This window comes from Callionymus lyra, chromosome 3, assembly GCF_982586985.1.
Source record: "Callionymus lyra chromosome 3, fCalLyr1.hap1.1, whole genome shotgun sequence".
Taxonomy (NCBI): domain Eukaryota; kingdom Metazoa; phylum Chordata; class Actinopteri; order Syngnathiformes; family Callionymidae; genus Callionymus; species Callionymus lyra.
Window position 1 is genome coordinate 33125712 of NC_141820.1, and position 20505 is coordinate 33146216.

The following is a 20505-nucleotide window of genomic DNA, read 5'->3' on the forward strand; positions in this document are numbered from 1 at the left end:
GTAATATAAGTTTGTTTAGACATTTGCATTGGTGTTAAATAAAAACAGAGCTTTATTGCTTGTATTTCTTTTTTATTAAAATCAATAACACATTCGAACCAAATCAGCAAAAAGACATGATATTTTAATAAAATAAAAAAGTAAATAAATGCTATCGAACATATTATGGAAGTTGAGAGCATATGACAGGAGTAGAAAAAAGAAAAATTATAAGTGGAGTTTAAGAATTATATTTAAATGATTGTATGACTGTTACAAAGCAAATAATGCTATTTATTAGAGACACAAGCATTTAAATAAAATAATTTCTATTTTAACTGAACATTTATTAAAAGAGGAATAATTAAAATTGGTTTTATGATAAACAAGATTTAAAAAAAAAAAAAAAAAAGATTCCACAAATTTCCTCTGTTGTCTTCACTTTAAATTAATCAAGTTTGTAAGCACTTTAATAGTCTAAGGCTCATATCATCTGTAGCAGACCTGCAGGTGTGGTCACTGAGGCAGAGATAACGGACCCGTGTCCAGGATCAACATCACGACACATGTGCTTTTTAACGTGGGCTGTTCCTCCAGAAATCATTTAGAAAAAAATAAATTAACAGCAGTGATTAAACTGCTACCAGATCCTTCATCAAATAAAATACTAAACCACAATGCAACAGTGAAATATGAACCAGACAAGGTTTAAATCAATTATCTAGAAATAACTCAACACAAATGTAGAAAGAATATTTTATTTATTACACCTTTTTGTTTGTTTGTTTTTTTACACACTTCTAATCAACCATTATTTTAAAATAAACATTTCACGTACAAAAGTTCTCCAAAAATGACTGAAGAGGAAAATAAAATTTTGGAGTGATGCCGACTTTGCAGCGGCGCGGTCGGTAATGATCAGTTCTGATTGGATCAGATACATTTGCACGTCTATTTTTTAGAATAAATAGTTTTTGTTTCATAAAAGGCACTTTTACCGGAGGACACGAGATATGCTCATAGCATTGGAGTGACAGGGAGGAGAGAAATCGTACCATTGACTACAAACGTGAAGGAGAAGTGACTAATCTAAGCAGAAGTCAATCCAAGGTTATGTTGACACAGAGACCACCGTCATCATCAGGTTGAGTCCACTTCCCTCTCCGAGTCTGCCAGCTGTGCAGATGTCGGGCTCACATTACCACAAGTCGGGGAAGTCGACTTGACTGAAGGCAGCTTCCTTACGCTGCTCCCAGTACGTGTTGTTGCTGACCCACACGTCGTCCTTCGACTTCCTGCCACACAAACATCGACAAAAATCAGATGTGCTCGGGATTTTTTTAAATTATTGTCTTCAAAAAACAAAAATGATAGAAAAAAACTAAGGATTCTCAAAAAATTTACACAGTAAATCATGAGTGTCAAACGTGGTAATGTTATAATATTGATTACCTTGATTACACGATTAAAATGGAACAAAAATTAAAGAAACAAATAGAATTAGACAAAAGTGTTAACGTCAACAGTACTATATAATGTAGTATCAGTATATGCTGTAATTGATCAACATTCAACAACTAACTTCTCAAAATGCTCTTTTACGATGTTTCTTTTTTTTCTACGTGATACATTTATTATATAATCGCAAATATTTTAATGACATTTGTCTTTCTGTGGCACAACACAGGTTTTTTTTAAGGGTTGGTGATGATGTGTTCACATTTAAACTTGAAATAATTTCATAAACCTTTGAAACTGCAGTTAAAACTTCAGCGGTGAAAAGGAAAAATCCACAAAACATTAGGTTCAGGAAAAAAAAACTGCTAAAAGAACCCGCAGCTCCTTATCGAAACAAATGGACCTCTGATATCATTAGAATTATTGCTAACACTCTAATGATATAATGTTAATTCTAAATTGGTTCCAAGAATTCATGCATGTTAAGATGCTGATGCTACTTTTATACTAGTGCTTAAAGCACTATTTCTAAATACACATTTATTATGATTACAGATGATGAATAACCAATGCTTTATCACTGCTTATTCTTTACTGTTGACGTCGATCACATATGTAAATAATAAAGCTTCTATATAAAGCAGGACCCTCATGTACAAAGAAGTTTGAACTTCTACTAAATATGGACACTCAAATCTAGAAAACCGGGCACAAAAAATGTACATACAAAAATGTATGAATCTTGTTTGCACAAAAATAAAAGCACTTGTCCTCCGTACGTCCCAAACAACGTAGAATTCATCGCAGCCTTGTTCCATGCCCTCATTTACATATTTAAATCGTAGTTAAATGAACCACAGTCTGTTGTTTTTCTCTCCGCGATCAGAAAAAACAAATAAAACATGAATTTAAACTGGATTAACGTTTTATATTCGTTCATTTAAACATGTAAAATGTTTTGTCTTTTTAAGTTAAAAATTCTGTTCTTGATTAAAGCAGTAAGAATAAATACATTGTTTAGACAGGGTCAGAACAATGCAACAAAAATTTCATGGTCAATGTAAATTGGTCCACAAAACAAGATAAGGTTCTTGTTGAGTCAGTTTCTGGTTTCATCTTAATGGTAGGTTGAAAAAGTCTCTGAGTACTTGATATAAAAACTCTCTGACACACTGATGTATAGCAGTTTGTTGGCCACATGACACGGGCAGCTCCCCAGGCTACCCAGGCATAATAAAAATAAACTTACTTAAAAAACTTGGGCTGGTGTGACTTGTTTTTATCCTGCAGGACTTTCCTCCTCTCTCTCTGAAGCTGCTCGATCCGCTGCTTCTGCTCCTCTGCTGCATCGGCATCCCCCTCCTCCAACAGCCTGGACGAGGAAGAAGTTCTCAAGGATGTCGGCGAAGAAGAGCAGATGAATCCAGCACTAACCTTTGGTCTGGTCTGAACCGTGTGTCAGTAGGGGGCAGCAGAGCTTTCAAGACGGAGTCCAGCTCGTTTAACTCCACTGCAAACTGGGTGAAGCCGTAGTAGCGCTCGTGGTCTGCAGGCATCGGGTCTGCACCACAAAACAGTCACGTCTTGCTAACAATAAATACATACGCAGCTAAATATCACTCACTCGCCCTCCAAATACACATGGCAGACGGGGGATCCCCTTGAAACACGGACTCATGCCATTTGCCAAAAAGAGAGTGCACGACCTTCCCACTGGCGTCAGTGACCGTGCCCTCGATCTCGTTCACTGAGGAGCTCCAGGAGTTCGCCTGCAATACAAGCGTATAAATGGAGAAGATTCACCTTCAAATAAACTTGAGTTTGTTGTTAATATGTCAACGTTTGCTTGAGTTTCATGCATATTTTCTTCCTTAATTGATTACGTCTTTCGCCAGTAGATGGTGCTGTTTCTTTTTCTAGAGAAATATTTTCTGAGCTAAATTAGGCGCAACATTTATTTTACTGCTCGTATTTCACTCTTCACTGTCCATAAGTGAGACTTATATGGACTCACTAGTTTAATCACATAGTAATATTAAATGCATTTACTTTTCAGAAAGTGCATGTGTTGAAAATCTTTTTTTTTTGGTTTTAAAGTCTGCCCTGCTTCACTTAGACTCGTCCTATGAGGTCAGTGCTCAGCTCTTCTGTCATAACAATACTGGTTTACTTTGAAGATTTAAGAAATGGTCCGTTTCATTTAGTTTTCCGACTCTAACCTACAGATGTTCATTACCAAAAATGGGTTATTTTAATAATACTAGAATCATGAAAAAGTAACGACATTTTATATAATATTAGGAGCTTTTTTTTGGGCAGAAAAATAAAAATGTAGTATCAATATTTCTAAAATATTTCTAAAAGCAGCAACGATGGTTTTATTTGGCGCCGCAACGGCCGATTTGTTGCTTGGTTCTTTTTTCTATTGCTTATTATGTGTGTTGTATTATTTTATTCTTTAATTCTAGACTGACAACACAAACATATGGTTTGTTCACAACTCCCAAAAATAAAAGTTTCGGGTTCCGATGAAAGAAAAACGTTTTTAGCTCCCCCAGTGTCACAACAGTGTAACTGCAATGTTGTGGAACCACCATTGCCAGACACCACGTGAAGATTGTTGTTTCTGGTTTTATCCTCTGGTAAGAAAAAACCTCAGAGTACTTCTTATGAAAACACTGTCTCTGACTGACTGATGTAAAGTTGTTCAGTGGTCACATGACTCTTGGGGAGGATCATCCAAATAAAGTAGTGTAGTGAAGAACATTTTTAAAATAATGGTAAGAGTTCTACTACATAAGTCATGACTGTTAAAAATGATTACAGAAAATATGAAAACATTATTATCAAAATGTTGCATAGTGCTGCTTCAAAAGGAAAGATAATAACACCTGTCCAGTGCCAAATATAAACATGTGTTCCAACGCTCTTCTTACCTTAACAAACGTGATCACACACTGACAGGCTTCGCTGTTCTTATTTCGGATCGTCATTTCTCCATAATGCTCGATCCAGCGCTGACCGCTCAGGATGTTGTGGATGCAGGATGTCACTTTGTTCCACTCGTAGTGGTCCCCGAATCTAAAAGGTAAAATGAATCATTTGGAAGTTCAATTTTTTATACAAAAAATAATTAAAGTGAGATTTACCTTTTTTACATGCATAAATATTTAAATGTTTTTTTTCTACATATTGGAATTTGTCAGTGTAAACATATTTTATTATGTTATAAACAGCACACATTTCTAAAATAACTAAATGCACATCTTTTAAAATCCTTGCTTTAGTATTTTATTTCATTTCATTCATATTTCTTACTCCATGTCTTTCTTGATGACCGTTTGTGCTCCATTTTGTGTCCATTATGTTGTGTTAACGCACAAAAAAGAATTCAATAACCATGTAACAACGCTGATATAATGCATTATAGAAACCCAAATGAGAAGTTGAATCAAAGGAAACAAAGAACAAACGTACGCAGGAAGTGTGACATGAGTTGTTCCCATGGGAACGATCTCCATCGATTTCCCCCAGAATTTGTTTTTCCAACGCACATCTGGAACCCATACATTATTATTTCATATGTTGTCTATTTATTACACCATCATTCATCTTAATTCATTCACAAAAGTACACCCATCAGATGAATCCTGTGCAACCCAGTCATCAATGTGTTAAAGGATGAACAGATCAACAGACTTTCTGCTCACCTTGCCAAAAGGTGAAGTTCTTGGAGTCAGAGTGACATGCTGAAACTGGAGGATGATGACTCACCTGAGAGACAAACAAGAGCAACAGATGAACCTAAGTTTAGCTGCTGTTTGTGATATCTGAATGTTTAAATGTCAACACTTCATGATGTAACCCTCTAACCCCTGTGTAATCCAAGGGTCAAGGTGACCCAAAGGCTAGAAAAAACTTATTTGTGGTAACTGTGTTGTTTCTGTTAAATTGTAAGAAAATGTTGGACAGAAAGACAAATGTCAAACATTTATATAATTCCGATAATATAACAAAAGTATTACAAGTAGTGTTACAGACGAGCACCACAAAGGTATTTGGATGTTTTAAGTGGCAGCTTCAGTCCTACATTAAATTAAACCTACATTGTTGCCTGTAACTCTAAAAATTAACAGATTACTTCGAAAATAAAGTAGAAAATGAGATATTTGGGATGAAATTTCACTTGAAATCTTTTTTAATGTGATTAGTATTTCATTTCAAATGACAACCAAAGAGGTTTGTGGATGCAGTAAACGATGACATCACAAATACATTCTAAAAATTAAATTGCACACTTTAATACCCAAACTTCATTTTATATGTCTAGCCATTAAAAAACGAAATGGAGCTTAATGAAGAAAACACATCTGTCTTATGTGTCTTGGTTTACATTAGCACAGAATAATGCTTCAAGGAGCAGTATCTTCTAGTCCACTAGATGTCACTCTCTGCTCTTTAATTAACCTTTTAATTTTTTATTTTTTTTAACGTTACGTACTGAGCTAAACTTAAATAAATGGGAAAATGCTTCACGAAGCTTCATCAGACCATCACCAGGCTCAGTTCAAACCTGCTTGAGATCCAAGTCAGCAGAATTATTCCTCACCTGTTCAGCTATGAACTTGAATCCCTTCTCAGGTCGGTCACACTCGTACGTCTCTCCCAGCAGCGGGTTAAAGGGTTTGCTCCCAGCGCGGAAGAAGGTGGAAGTATACGCCGAAATGGCAAAGGTGGCAACATACGCCTGTGTGGTTTCAGAATACAAACATTATAGAATATTTGTTTTAGCTTGTAGTAGCTGCAGGGTCTCTCTTCACACTCACCATGCGCTGATAAGGGTCCTGAGTCCGGTTGGCCGTGTCCAGCAGCTCACTGTACTCCAGCTCCTCACAGAGTCTCTGCAGGGTGTTGAGCGGCTCGTTGAGCTGGACCGGCATGGCCACCTTGGACAGGTCTTTGCCGATGTTGTTCCTCAGGATGTTCCAGAGGCTGACGTTGGTGGTGGGACTGGGAGAGGGGAGGGTGGAGCGCCGGCGAACCAGAGGGGCGTCGACGTCATCTGCAGGGAGGTGACAGGAAGGAGAGGTGAAGGGTGTTTATTTGTTTCAATCATCTGCTACATATCAGTTTGATTGAATATAGTTTTTGAACGGTTATACACTTTGAGTCGACACAATTTAGCATTTATACGAACATAGAGTATTATACTATAGTTAAACAATTTGAGATGATCAAACAATTTGACGTTTAGAAAGACACAGAAGGAAATGTTTTTATACTTTCTAACCTATTTTAAGACTTTTCTATTTACCTGAAAATAATATTTACTACTTACTTAAATATTATTTATTAGTTCATTCATGTAAAAATATTGGTTATGTTGTTTATTTATTAGCGCTGTTCCACAACTATTTTCTTTATCTCCGTGTGTGTCATGTAAACATTACAGTCAGATGATTGACAGCTTCATTTACCAGTCGCAGGCTTGTCCTCCTCGTTGCTGTATGTATCGGCGGAAACGCTGTCATCGCTGATGTACGAGTCGTCGTCAGACACCTGGAGACAGAGTCACAAGTCAACAGACGAAAGAAGGACCACGTTTCTTTACCTAAACCCTGTTTACAGAAACACACCCTGTGTTTGTTGTGACAAGAAGAAGACAGAAGAAGAGTCTAAACATCTGCTTGATTTACCCTGAAGAAGAATTTAGTCTGAGTTCTGTAAATCTGAAACACACGAACGCCTCATCAGCTGTGGGTTTACCACAAGTCCTGGCCGAGTAAATCACGAAGGCGATGAAATCTCTTGGGGGAAAAAAAACTGGTGGTCTTACCTCATTCTCTGAAGAGGATGAGGAGAGGAGATACTCCTGAGCGTCAAAGAACTCTGACATGGACTCCTGCATGGACAGTTTGCTCTCGTTCGACGACTGATGGACGAGCACAGGAGAACCTCCACACTCCTGTGGAGATGAAGACTTAATCTTAACATCTACTATTCTTGTCAGAACTGCCGGCTGTGACTCACCGAAGCATAAGTGTTCTTGAGACCCATGACCTGCGCCGACTGAGCAGGCTGCATGTCCATGGTCTGCCTCAGGCGCTCTTTCTCCGCAGACAAGGCACTGAAGGCCGATTTTAGGGTGGAGTGAACTTGAAAAATAAAAATGTTTTTTAGCGTACACAAGTTAACACATCAACTCCTCCCATGGATCACTCACTGTTGCTCGCAAGTCTGCAAAAGTCCTGCTGCAGACGAGAACTATCGATGGGAGAGTCTGGAGATTCGGTGCAGACCTCGGGAGCATTGGAGTTAGTGGTGGAGAGATTTGGATTGGAGACATGATGGCGGATCACATCGGATGATGCCGAACCAGAAACCTTAAAAAAACAAGAAATACTCTAAACATTGACAACATATGTTCTTTACATGCTACTACATCAACCCAACATTTAAATAATGATCCTTTTGTGTAATAAATCAGCAGCTTTTAAAATATCCACCCTGAAATCTAAAATGTATAACGCAGAAACTTCACCTGAAGTTTTTAAAGAGCTCAGAGCCTCTAGATTAGGAATATTAGTATAAACACAACTGTGGTAAAACTCGTCAATACAGCAACATGTGACATCAGTGCCTTTTAATTTGACACTTTGTAATTACACACCACAATGATTGTTCAATATCACAGAAATATATTTCCTTTATCACTAGTTAGGTGAAGAATGGCTGCCATGGTGCTTGCTTCTGTTGTTTTTCTATTGCTTATTGTGTATGTCGTCTGATTGCATTCTTTTATATTGTACTTCCACCACATGAATTCCTATGCCGTGTTTACAACACTGGCAATAAACTGGTTTCTAATTCTGAAATTGCTGTTTCTCTGTCTTGTTCCTCCATGAAATTGTTATATCAGGCTTTTGACCTTCTTACACTTGCAGTCTAAAATGATATTATCTAAATTTGGATTCATGTGTCAACCACAACCACTCATGCTAGGCCAGCAAAATGAATGTCCACCACTATGCCCCCTGAATATCACTATCAGCTGTCCAACATTTACTGGTCAACATGCCCCATTACCATAACATTAATTTCAGACAAGCAATTTTCTATCATTTTTATCATTTCTCATCAGACATTTTAAACTTTCAATGTTGTTACGAACAAATGGTTGTTGTTTTTCTTCTAAGCTTAATGAGGGAACAGGCAGGTTGTGTCTTGTGTAACTGAAACAAAATCATTTCTGAATAAATCATTACTGAATATAGTGAAGCAAAATTAATTTGTTAAGATGTTACCAAGTGCTGCACCAAGTAAAATAAAGATAACAAAATACACGTAAATATAAAAACATACATGTTTTTTAAAGGAAAGAAAAGTAATGTTTGCAATTGGATCAATAGAAATAAATAGAATATTTATACTTTCAAGGATTCCTTAGTTGTTACCTGTCGTTTTTCTTTAGATTCCTTGCTGTTCCTGTGACGCCATTTCCTCGGCCGTTTCCCCTTTTTAGGAATGTCATACACCGATCCCTGTGATCACAACATTCAACATTAAAATGGTAACTTCTTTTACAGGTAGTTCTGCCATAAAATCAGGTCGTTCACCTGAAGTGCGTTGATGGCAGGGGCCGAGCACGTGCGATGTAGAACCTCCATGCTCCTCAGCAGAAGGTTCAACTCCAGCAGGTAGGATTCACACTCTCCCAAGTCTAAACAAACGCAAATTTGATTCATCACGATCAAATATTACGATTAGCGACGATTTACAATTTCATTTTTATTTTCTTTAGCTTCTCAGCATTCTGATCCATAATTTTATAATATAAATATATTTCATGGCTCATCATGCTTATTCTCAGTTTCTCTGATGATAAAGTCAAACCTTTGCTGCACTTGTCCATGTCCTCAGATGAGTGGAGCCATGAACTAACTTTAGCCTTGTGGATCGACGCCTGCTTGGTAAGCGTCGCCCTCTACAACAACAAAAAAAGAGCAAATAAATGAGTTTTTTGATCTAACATCACCTTCTGCAGAACTGCACTTCAAACTCACTCTACTGAAGGACTCGTTGAGGAACGGGGAGGAGGCGGCGTGTGGGGGGAACAGGTGCTTCTCATGGGGATACATGGCAATCTCATTCTGCCGGAAGAGACGGTGGTGACGCAGCTGTGACACCCACTCCTCAAACAGCTCCGGAGACTTCAGCTGTGGGCAAGAAAAGTCTAATTATTTCTCAAATAATGAGGAAGCAAAGTACTTAAAAAGATCCAATCACAGCAGGAAGATTACTGAAGAAATCCCTACGAATATAAAAAATAAGTCGATATGAAAAGTTAATTTGTAGCTTCCTACTTCTATATTTTCCCCCACGTTTAATAGTTTGATTTATTGTAACCCGGAAAAACACTAATATTCCATGTTCATGAGTTTAAAACTCTGAATCTGTTTTGTGTCACTAATCTTTTCTAATCTATTAAAATGTAACTTTAGAGCATATTAATTAAAAAACAACTACAACATTTCCAGCTTGAAGTATATGATTTAGCTCAAGGTGGATAAGTAGTAGGATAGTAAAGATCCTTGTGTTAAAGGTAGATTAAATATGTATAGATACTTGCTTTTTTATTACTTTGTTTGACTGGCTCTTGCATAAGAGGAGTTGCTGATCTTGTCATCTTTTAAATTAAGTTTTATTGTCAAATGTTGGGGTGTTTATGAATAAAACACATGATCTGAAATATGATAACTCAGATCCAGGTTTTTTTACTGAGCATTAAACTTTTCTAGAGTATATGGTCCATTTATAAAACATACATAAAGCATTTAATGGAAAATCTTCCACCGAAATTTTTAGGCAAAACCTTTTTAATTTTCAGCCGAATTTAGATTTTATTAAGTAAAATAAATCATAGATACAGCAAGAAATCCAAAAGAACTAAATATAAATATGTACAAATATGTCAAACAACTTTCATTCCTCATAACTAGTCAAGAATATTTTCATCCACGGATCAGTGTGTAAAGCCTCAGAGTCATGAGTTACCTTTAAGTGATAGATGTTGTCCTCAGTGTCCAGGTCGATGCACATGGCTTTCTTTTTGATGGACATCACAGAGAGACCGACATCGATGCAGCCATGAAGCTTTCCCTTCTTTAGCTAGAATACAGGGACACAATAATGTAATTTCTGGCAGCAACGTTCGACTGATGCTTCCACTCGTAAGTTGATACCTACATCCGCACCGCACTTTGCATACTTCAGGATCCCTTTGTCCAGTGCAAAGAATCGCTGTGAAGAAAACAATAAAATGTTATTTTTCTTTGACATTTTTGGTCTCTCACTGTTTAAATAAACCTACAATTTTAACCCTTGTGTTATCTCTGGGTCAAGGTGACCCGGTGGCTGAAAACAAATGTGTTTGAGGTGTCCCTTGTGTTGCCTATGGGTCAAGGTGACCAGAGACAATACAAGGGTGAAGTATAGACCACCATTTTTTTAAAAAGATTGACAATTCAAAAACCAATGAAGGATAAAAGACTTCTATGCAGATTCAAAAATGTTAAATAGTGATTCATTTGCATTCAACCATCTTATTTGAATAAAACCAAAATTATTAAATGGCTGAAAACAAATTAAAATGTACTTGTTACCTAGGTTTCTGATTAATATAGAGTATATCATTAATATTTCAAAGGATAGTAATAGCAGAATTAGACTTCTAGAACATAGTTCAAATACATTTTCTTCTACCCCATGATTTAGTCATGTCGTCATTTTCTTTTGCAAATGTGTCCCATATTTTAGTCCAAGAGTTAGTTAATGTTCTCAGTGTTGTCGAGGCAGATGCTAGGAAAGAGTTCTCTCTGATTCTACGTTCCTCTTCATGAGGTGTTGGTTCAAGTAGTCTTTGATATGATCCATTTCTGCTATTGTACATAAGCAACATAACGGACATTTACAGTACTCTGTATTTTTTTTAAACTTGTGGCCTGCAGAATATTTGTTCCACGTGAGAATATATTCTGCGCTTTGAGACCCCCTTTTATTTTCATAGACCCCTTTTCTGTAGATGAAGCAATGGTCAAGTGCTACTTTGATGGGCATTATCTGATACTTCCACACTGCACTCTTTCTTTCAAATGACTATTCATTATATACAAATCTTTCGCTGTTTTACTCGTTTCCATGTAATTTGTTCATCTGCAGAGCACGCTCAGCCTGTGCTGTTAGATAAATGTTGCATCTGCAGGTCAGTAAAACAAGCACTTATGAAACACAGTGCTGACCTTCTGCAGTTTTTACCCCAGTAAATCCACTTTCCACCCCTCGTCATGTTGCAAAAGCACGGATGATAAAGGTTTACAAACAAAAGTCCTGCTGACCAAAAGGAAAGCTACATATAAAAGGTACTTTAGTCCTCTGTGACAGATCATTTATTGGCTGAACTTCAGTCGAGCACAAACAGTTCCCAAAATGAAAGATGACGTGGACAAAAAGTCAGACGATCTACATAAAAAAGGAGAAGGAAGATGCTGAGAATTTCTACAGGAAATAAACGGGTGCTGGTTAAATTCCCCTGGTGCACAATGATGTGATACAGATATACTTAGAGATAAACTGAATATGTAGTCGTTGAAAGCTTTAGCCGAGATGTGATTAAAAACTGTGCAGGGGAATTTCCATCAACAGATCAAAAAGTGCTCGGTCCTACCTTGTGCCATCCCTTCATGGGCCACTTCCTCCTCTTCAGCAGGAACCCCTCTTGTCTCTCAGGCTCATGTATGCTGGCAGGAATTCCCTTCAGGCCCTCCACGATCTCCCAGCTGTCCTGGAAGGAGACATAAAAGCCGGTACTTAGAGTGGTCAACATGACCGTCTCCTTCAAATGTTTGGTTAACAATGAGTATTGTTTGACCACAAACCTTGTGGCTCTCCTGCTTTGAAGAGCTGCTGCTGTCGCTGAAAGTTGGCGAAAGTGATGAAGACATTTTCAACTAGTTTGTGACGTTTTTCCTTGAGAGAGCTGGAGAGTTCTGTCACAACGACATTTGGAGGCCTGAGTAGAGCCCTGGAGAGAAGCACAAACAAGCGATATATTAGGAGTGAGTGAGGATTTAATTTCAGTTTTTGTTCAAAAATTATAGAAACAAGTAAACGGATAATGAGGTTTCATGATCCAGATGGCATTATTCTTTATATTGTTTGGCCCTAAACCACTAATTCAACGAAACTTCAACCAAGCTCTGAAAATTGGTGACACTGTTTCTTGTAACCTCATCAACATATCACTAGTCACTCATGACTCTACTTTAGAGTTTGTTTGTCTTTGGCCAACAAATGCAAGCCACACTTGAAAAAAAAATGTTGAGCACGCCAGAAATGCATCTTTGAAAATTCCTCCTTCAAGAAGTTAGTTGTAAATGATAGCACAGGAATGTGCGAGTGGCTTAATAGCGTGTGCAAGAGCAGGTGTACAGTCTCCACAATCTTTTAATGGTTGCTATTTGCATATAACATTTTAAATAAGTATTTTGAACATAAAATATTTTACACTTTTGAAATTCCCCCAAAAATGTGCATGCTCATCTAATCCTTGCACTTTTGACATTTCAATGGTTTGTGTGTACATTAATACACAGAACAACTTATCTGTCGCAGTACATTTCCATTTAACTTTGGGGACATCATGTAATTTCCAGAAAAACTAGTAATGCTAGACGACCTTGGATTTTTTTTTTTTTCTTTTTTTTAAATGGAGAGAAATCCAGGGGAAACACCACAAAACACCAACTGCACAATATAATCCATTAAAAAAAATCACACAAAAAAAACCCTTGAAAACAAATCATAAGCACCAATGAAGCAAGTTAGCATTTAGACGAGCATCACAAATGATCTGCTCATAATGAAAATATATTTTATTTTTTAACATTAGAACAACAAATCAAAAAGTTGTAAAGAGTAAAAACAAGATAAATATAAGATAGATACAAGAAAGACATATTAAAAACTAAAATAATGTTCGACATCAAAAAGCTACAAGAGAAGAGAACTTGTGTTGCATTACTATTTTCTAAATAAGAAATAAGTGATGCGTCGTGATCGTCTCGGAATTGCAGCTTCTTATGCAACATCCAGACACAACACACATGCTGCAACCTGGTTGTGCACATGCTTTACCGTGCCACTCCCTTCATGATGCAAAACTGTTCTTTCGATCCAGGTTTAGAAACCCACCCATAAAATGTCTCTTTGTCGTAATGTAAATGTTATTTAGCCAGAATACATTCATTTTAATCCTGCAGTGATGGTTTCTACTGTGGTGTGCGCTTCCTGTATTTTCCCCAAAGTCTGTGCCCACAGGCGGCACCGAGCCCGGCTCATGAGTCATCCGCGGGAAAGAATGTGCTCACCGCCTCGATACCCCTGACACACCAAAACACACCGCTCGCAACAGTCAACACAAGAGCAGACGCAGGCACCGGGAAAGCTGTTTTTCCCCTTCAAAACTCAAAAGATCAGACCTCGAAATGTCAGTTTTTTAAACAGTATTTAAGCATGAGTAAGAACTTAAAACTATTTTGCTGTATCACTTATTTGATAAAGCCAATGTTTATTGTATTTAACACACTCTTAAAGATCATTAAATATAATAATATCATAAATATATTATATACAACAAAGCTAAGGCTGCTATTGTGCTTGGTTCTGTTTTTCTATGGCTTATTTTGGGTGTATCTTGTGTTTTTTCTAGACTAAACCCACAAAGAAAATCCTATGCTGCGTTTACAAAACTGACAATAAAGGACTCGTATTTTGATATATTAATAATAACAAAATAAGTGTTATGTTAATTTAAAAAAAAGCTAAGGAGTTTGTTTTGTCTTAAATAAAGATGGCGTCAGCGTACATGTACATTATCATATATAATGATGGTTGATTATCGTTTATGACGATAGATAAATAAATGTTATCAGCACTGGAAAAAGTAAGTAAGCAAGTAATGGTTACTTGTAAAGCACTTTACTAGGCCAGAGTCACAAAGCGCAATCAAAAACAACACACAGCTAAAAAACATGCTTTAAAAGATCAAGAAACAGTCCTCTGGTCCGGAAGCGTGTTCAAGAACCATCAGTAGATTCTGATTCACAGACCTCAGAGCCCGAGCTGGGGTGTAAGGCTGGATCAGATCAGTGATGTAAGGAGGAACCTGACCATGAATAGATCTGAAAGCAAGAACCAGAATTTTAAAATTGATCCTGAAAGAGCCAGTGAAGAGTTTTAAGGATCGGAGAAATGTGAGTTCTTCTACTAGAGCGGGTTAGAATTATCGCTGCAGAGTTTTGTATTAACTGCAGGTGAGACAGCTCCTTCATGTTTAGACATGAAAATAAACTGTTACATTAGTCTAAACGAGAAGGAAAAAGAAAAGGGTTTTCAGCAAGCTAGTCTGTGTAATTTTAATACTCTGATGCATGCAACAGGAAATCGTGGACCTGCTCATCTGGTCATAATCTCATCACTGCTTCAAACCCAGGAAATGATGAATAAAATCCCTGGATCACAGCACTCTCTGACATATGTGAAGATTAGCGTGTTGGTCACTTTACTGGCTTAAGATCTGAGTATTAGTCTGACAGCTTTGGCGTGCCGGAGATTTCAAATCTGTAACTGAGACTGATAAAGTCCCCAAAAACACTGCAGCGCTTTGCTTATCTCATGGAGCAATTATTATAGTTGTGCGCACTCAAGTGTGGCATTTCACCTTGAGATTGTGTAACGAGAGTCAATCATTGATGGACAAAACTCATAAATCAGACTTTCAAATGTGTTGTATTGCATGAAAAGTGAACAAGGAGCAAAAAGGGATTTGTTTGGCTGTTAAGCAGTGAGAAAATCATATTTTTTTGCATGAATTAATAGATAACCTTGTGAATAATATACGTATTGATTATGAATCAAGTCAAACAATGCTGTTTTGAAGTCATCACAGAATTTTACAATAATCTTGTTCTCAAATTCATCATTTATATAAAAGGAATTTTAAGGATGTTATCCATCAAATAATATATCCAATATTTAATATGAAATATATTTGTGTAAAACAGATCCTTCAATAAGAGTCCTGAATGTTCATAGTTCGTCTAATACACCGGTCAAAAAGTCTTGTATTCTTGGATGATTCAGATTGACAGGAAAGGTTGAGAAAGATATTTTAAATGAAATATAAAGTTGGTCACAAGTACCAACTGGTTCTCTCTCACAATGGCCCCGATGGTCAGATCAGTCTTTAAAAACTAGCATTAAACAATATACATTGCTGATACAACTGCATTATTGACGGTCATGAGCATTGAATCCTGATATTGACTCTTTATTTACATGTTTCAGTCTATTTGTTGACATCATTTGTCTCAACTCTTATTCATTAGTTCCAACTCTTAAGTGCTATTCTAAAGTGAAAGTTTGTATAGAACTTAAAATCTGTCATTTTGCATTTCTAGATAACACCTTTTCTTAAAGTGAAACAACTAGCAGACGTCATTAAAATGTTGGAGGAGCCAGGGTCTCAAGCAGGCAAGATTCAACACAACTTGCCAGCATTTTTGGTGGACTGTTTTTCAGGTTAGCTAGATAACATTTGTAAAGCTAAAGATTAGCACATAGGCAAAAACGATAGGAAAACTTTAAAAAACATTGTTTTTTTTAATGTAAATTATATTTCTTTTTTAAATGTTAACTGAATGTTTTAGTTGCTGTGAAGAGTGAAAATGGCAACTATTTAGTTTAATAACTTATAATGCAACCTTCACTAAACAGTGTTGTTTTGTCACAAAACACTATTCAGAGAATATTGCCCTGAAAAAATGTGACGGCATGACATACACACAAATGTTGACTTTCGAGCCAATCCTGGAGTTGAATGCATTCCTGCTCCAGCAGAGCTGCCATCACAGCAACAGTGCTCCGAGTTGTGTAACTGCACTCACACCATGCCTTGCTCGCTGGACGGTAAAAAGGTCCTCACAGATGGACCATCTGGGTCTTCTCATCTTCTCAGAGTAATCTGCCCATGTAACTGGTTATCAGACATAATTCCAGGATGAAATACTTAAAATGGTCTCACATCCATTTTTACACACAAATATGTCAGATATGAAAAACATCCGCTTTTTAAGTTGTTTGATGTACTAGAGATTACCTTAGCAGATACTTTTACTAGCGGAGTGCACTTGTTTAATGTTGGTAGAAATAATTTCAATATAACATGCTACTCTATACAAGCTGACAGAAAAACTTGACTCCATAGTCAAGTACTCCATAGAAAGAAACGATAAGTCAGACAATCCAATACACAACCCCAAGTAATGCTATTTATATATATTTTTTTAAATTCTATGCCACTAAAATTGTCTTTATTAATAAAAAATAAGATCACCTAGTCTGTACAGGCATCAAAAGTGGGTTGCTAGATATATTAGAATGCTAACCTCATTAAATAGAAATAAGGGAAATTGATTGTCAAGGTGAACTGTATATTACTTGTTATACGTTTTTACTTATGGCACTTTATATATACTTTTTATACCATTTTCAAATCTACACAGCAACATTCAGACCTGTTGGTGGAAACTAAAGGTTGCAGCAGAATGTAAACGACTACAACTTTCTACGTTCAAGTCTGTTAAAACAATTACTTTATAAAGTAATAATTAAATCTATACAAGTTGCACGCTTTCCTCAATACCATTCACTAGATGATTTAGTTTGATTCATTACATATCATATCCCTCAATATTTCATTTCTTCATCTAAGGCTCATTATATAAAACAGCAAATTAAAGTAATTTTGGTCCATTAAAGGATCAAAAATACGAGGAGACATACTTCAGTATTTCAGCTTAAAGTCACTAGTTCAACGGGAAAAGTTTGGATTGGAATTCTTGATCAATGGCATTCTTGTCTGTCCTAGTTTTTTTGACACAAGAGGCACTTTGTGTTATTGCCCCAAGACGTGTTGCTATGGATACAAGCAACTGCGAGTATGAATGACATTCTCAATTTCCTCTCTCTTAAACGGAAAGAATGAATGATATTTATAGAAGATGATGCAATGACCACACATTTTTTTTCACCGGCAGGGTCTCCTTTTCAAGAAAGTGGGGCACAAAACACATGCATCTGGAGTCAAGAGTGGCCACTGGGAGAGGTAGCAATCCCTAAGTGATCCATGTTTACCAGCTTTTAAGTGGGTGCTGTACACATGGGAGAGAGTGACACAGAGATACGGCTCAATGACTCATGTTTGCTGGATACCATCACCCAGACATGGGATTTTTTATAAACATTTGATTTCAGCAACTGTATAAATAGAGAGGATTACTCTGGTTTGGTGGGAACCACACGCAGTGTGGGAGGGACTGGTTGTATACTTTGAATACTTTGCTTAGTACATATGAAAAGTGCTTCAAAGATTCGACACAGACAGGGAAATGGGAGGATTAAGTTCAAATTATTTACATGGGGGATCCAAGCCTGTGTGGTCTTGTCAAACAAATGAACCACTATTCACTTTAGTCAAAAGATGGTCCAGATAAAAGAAAACAGGGTGTCGTAACATTTCCCGAGCATGACAGTGTTGATAATAGACGTGCTTGCATGAGAACTAAGGATGTGATGAATCACATTTTCTTTTAACGCAGAGACCCGTTCTCTCTCACACACACAGGTAGAAGGTTAGTTTAATCCTACTGATGATGTGTCATCTGGTGTTTTACAATGACTCATATTTACTGTAATGCACTCTGTTGTATAAAATACGGTTAATATGCAAAAAGCATTGCAAATCCAACCAAAATTAAACAGAAATGTCAATATTATTAACTGTTTTGTCATGAAAAACAACCATTTTTGTTAGGTATATTTACAATTCATGTTATTGTATGATCCAATATTTGATGTGCCATATTGGGTAAAAACGTATTCATCTTGATATCCATTTTTTTTCTTCTATCACCCAAAAAGTGAAGCCATCATACCAAACTTTGCAGTCTCCTAAGATCAAAAACACTTAATGGGACAATTCACCAAAACATTCAAACTCATTTCCCTGTCATGTAGACTAAGGGTTGGGATTATCCGAGTTATAGAATATATAAAAGGTTTATTCATTTTAATGTAGCAACTGTCTTCGTTAACGGAAAGTACCTCCGGGTAAATATTGCGAGCACTTCCAGTGAAGACAGTAGACAGGACTCGCAATATTTGCCCGCAGTACTTCCTGTCTGTGTAGCATGTTAGCCTTTAAGCTTCTGCAACAATCATGCTTCATATATAGACTTGTTTAAGTTTTTTCAGAACAATTCTTCATGTCGAGGCTTCAATAGAAGATGGACTTTACAGGTGAGCACCACTGAGGTATTTGGATGTTCTTTACTCTGAAAATAATAGCAACTCTTAGTCAACATAGTGAAATTTGAAAATTTCGGTGAAATATAACTTACATCCTGATCTGCCAGTACAAGCAAGCAAACATAATAACTATTTCATTGTTTACAGGAGAGTACATACAAGAGTTAAAGCAGAATAACTAGATTTGTATATTTTGCATAGTGGTTAAAACAAACACAGGCCTTTGTTATATTAAATTCCATTATGAATAAAAGTTCCAAATTGTGGGACACAAACTAGTTTAACACTTAGTCTGGCTCTACTCCAGCTTTCTTCCCAGTCTGGCACAGATATCAACATCATAGGACCTGTGTCACCTCAGTATGAAGACACCTGTATCTGTGACACATGGGAGCAGCTCAGGTGAGCTTCAGTCACACGTTAAGAAACATTTATTAGAGTAATAACCTGTAATGACGTGAGCAACATCGACGTCAATCAATCACCAGAAGCACTGGTGTGTAAAGCCAACTGTCTAACATGGAATAAAGTTATACGTTGCTGTTAGCAACCGGAGTTTTTAAAACTTTAAACAAGTGCCACAAGTCAGGTTCAGAAGTGAGAAACTAGGACCGGTCACCAAAACAGCGTAAACGTGGACCTAGAAAACGCAAATTCAGCAGATTTGCGTTTGAAATGCCAAAGAAAACAGCTTCAAGCTTTGCTCATTCAATCGTAGACATGCCGTCCGACAAGTGGATGAAATGAAACATTTGGTAAGAAAATGAAGAAACGTGCTTACGGTTCCGTGAAGTCATGTCCTGACAGGCAGATCCACAAGTCGAGTGAAGTCTTCCCACCACAGAAGAGCGAGGGGGCGGGGCTCGCCACTGGCCAATCATACAGCGGATCGAATAACACGTGACACAGGATAGGCGGAGACGATTGGTTTGAAACGGGTGTCAGGTATCTGTGACGTGTTCTGATTTTGTTTCCTTATTTACACTTTAAACATCTAATATAAGATATATTATGTTTGGAGACGAATTAAAACTTGACAGAAACACTCACCACCCCAACTATTCATCTTCTATTTATCAACGACCCCCTTTCTTCCGCTTATGTGAGGTGTCATGTTGTATATGTATGTTTACATTTTAAAATAACCTTTGTTTATTGTGAATTGTGTCCTAATTCATTAATAAATAGAAAATCTGCTTTGCTTTTATTTTTTTAATCGTACTGTCATGACCAAAAATATTTTTTATTATTATTTATGTTCTTATTTTGATTTATTTTTTATGAAAAATTGCTGTATTTTCTGTGGCTATAGGAAAAAAACTATTTCAATAAAGTTTTACCTTACCTTACCTTACCTTTATTATGATTATATTCTTCAAATTCAATGAATTCCAATCTAAAGACTGCTTAATGAGGATCCGTTCGATTACCAAATAGTTTCTGGATTTTTTTTTTACTGATTTATGGATAAATGTTTTTGTCCCTAATGGTGATAATCCACCAACTTCTGAAGGTGTCTTGTAATAATGAGTCAGTGAGCCAGAAAGAGTGAGTGGGTGAACAAGTCAGCATGTGTCTTTGTCTGTGAAATGGTTGTCTTTTGTCACACAGCTCGAAATAGTTCTGAACAAACGTCCTTTTGTG

General features: G+C 36.8%; 1 protein-coding gene across 1 annotated transcript; it reads right to left on the reverse strand.

Moving 5' to 3' along the window:
* Window positions 1-298: 298 nt before the first annotated feature.
* LOC148084503 (oxysterol-binding protein-related protein 3-like) lies at window positions 299-19696 on the reverse strand. Its single transcript, XM_087787586.1, has 22 exons — window positions 19643-19696; window positions 12372-12517; window positions 12161-12277; window positions 10684-10737; window positions 10492-10605; window positions 9501-9653; window positions 9331-9421; window positions 9054-9157; window positions 8892-8978; window positions 7661-7820; window positions 7468-7592; window positions 7274-7402; window positions 6915-6996; window positions 6264-6499; window positions 6047-6184; window positions 5148-5211; window positions 4915-4993; window positions 4374-4518; window positions 3062-3206; window positions 2872-2998; window positions 2687-2809; window positions 299-1274 (listed from the first exon to the last, which is right to left on the reverse strand). The coding sequence occupies exons 2-22, from the start codon at window positions 12435-12437 to the stop codon at window positions 1178-1180; spliced, it is 2436 nt and encodes an 811-aa protein (XP_087643712.1). The 5' UTR covers window positions 12438-12517; window positions 19643-19696; the 3' UTR covers window positions 299-1177.
* Window positions 19697-20505: the final 809 nt, after the last annotated feature.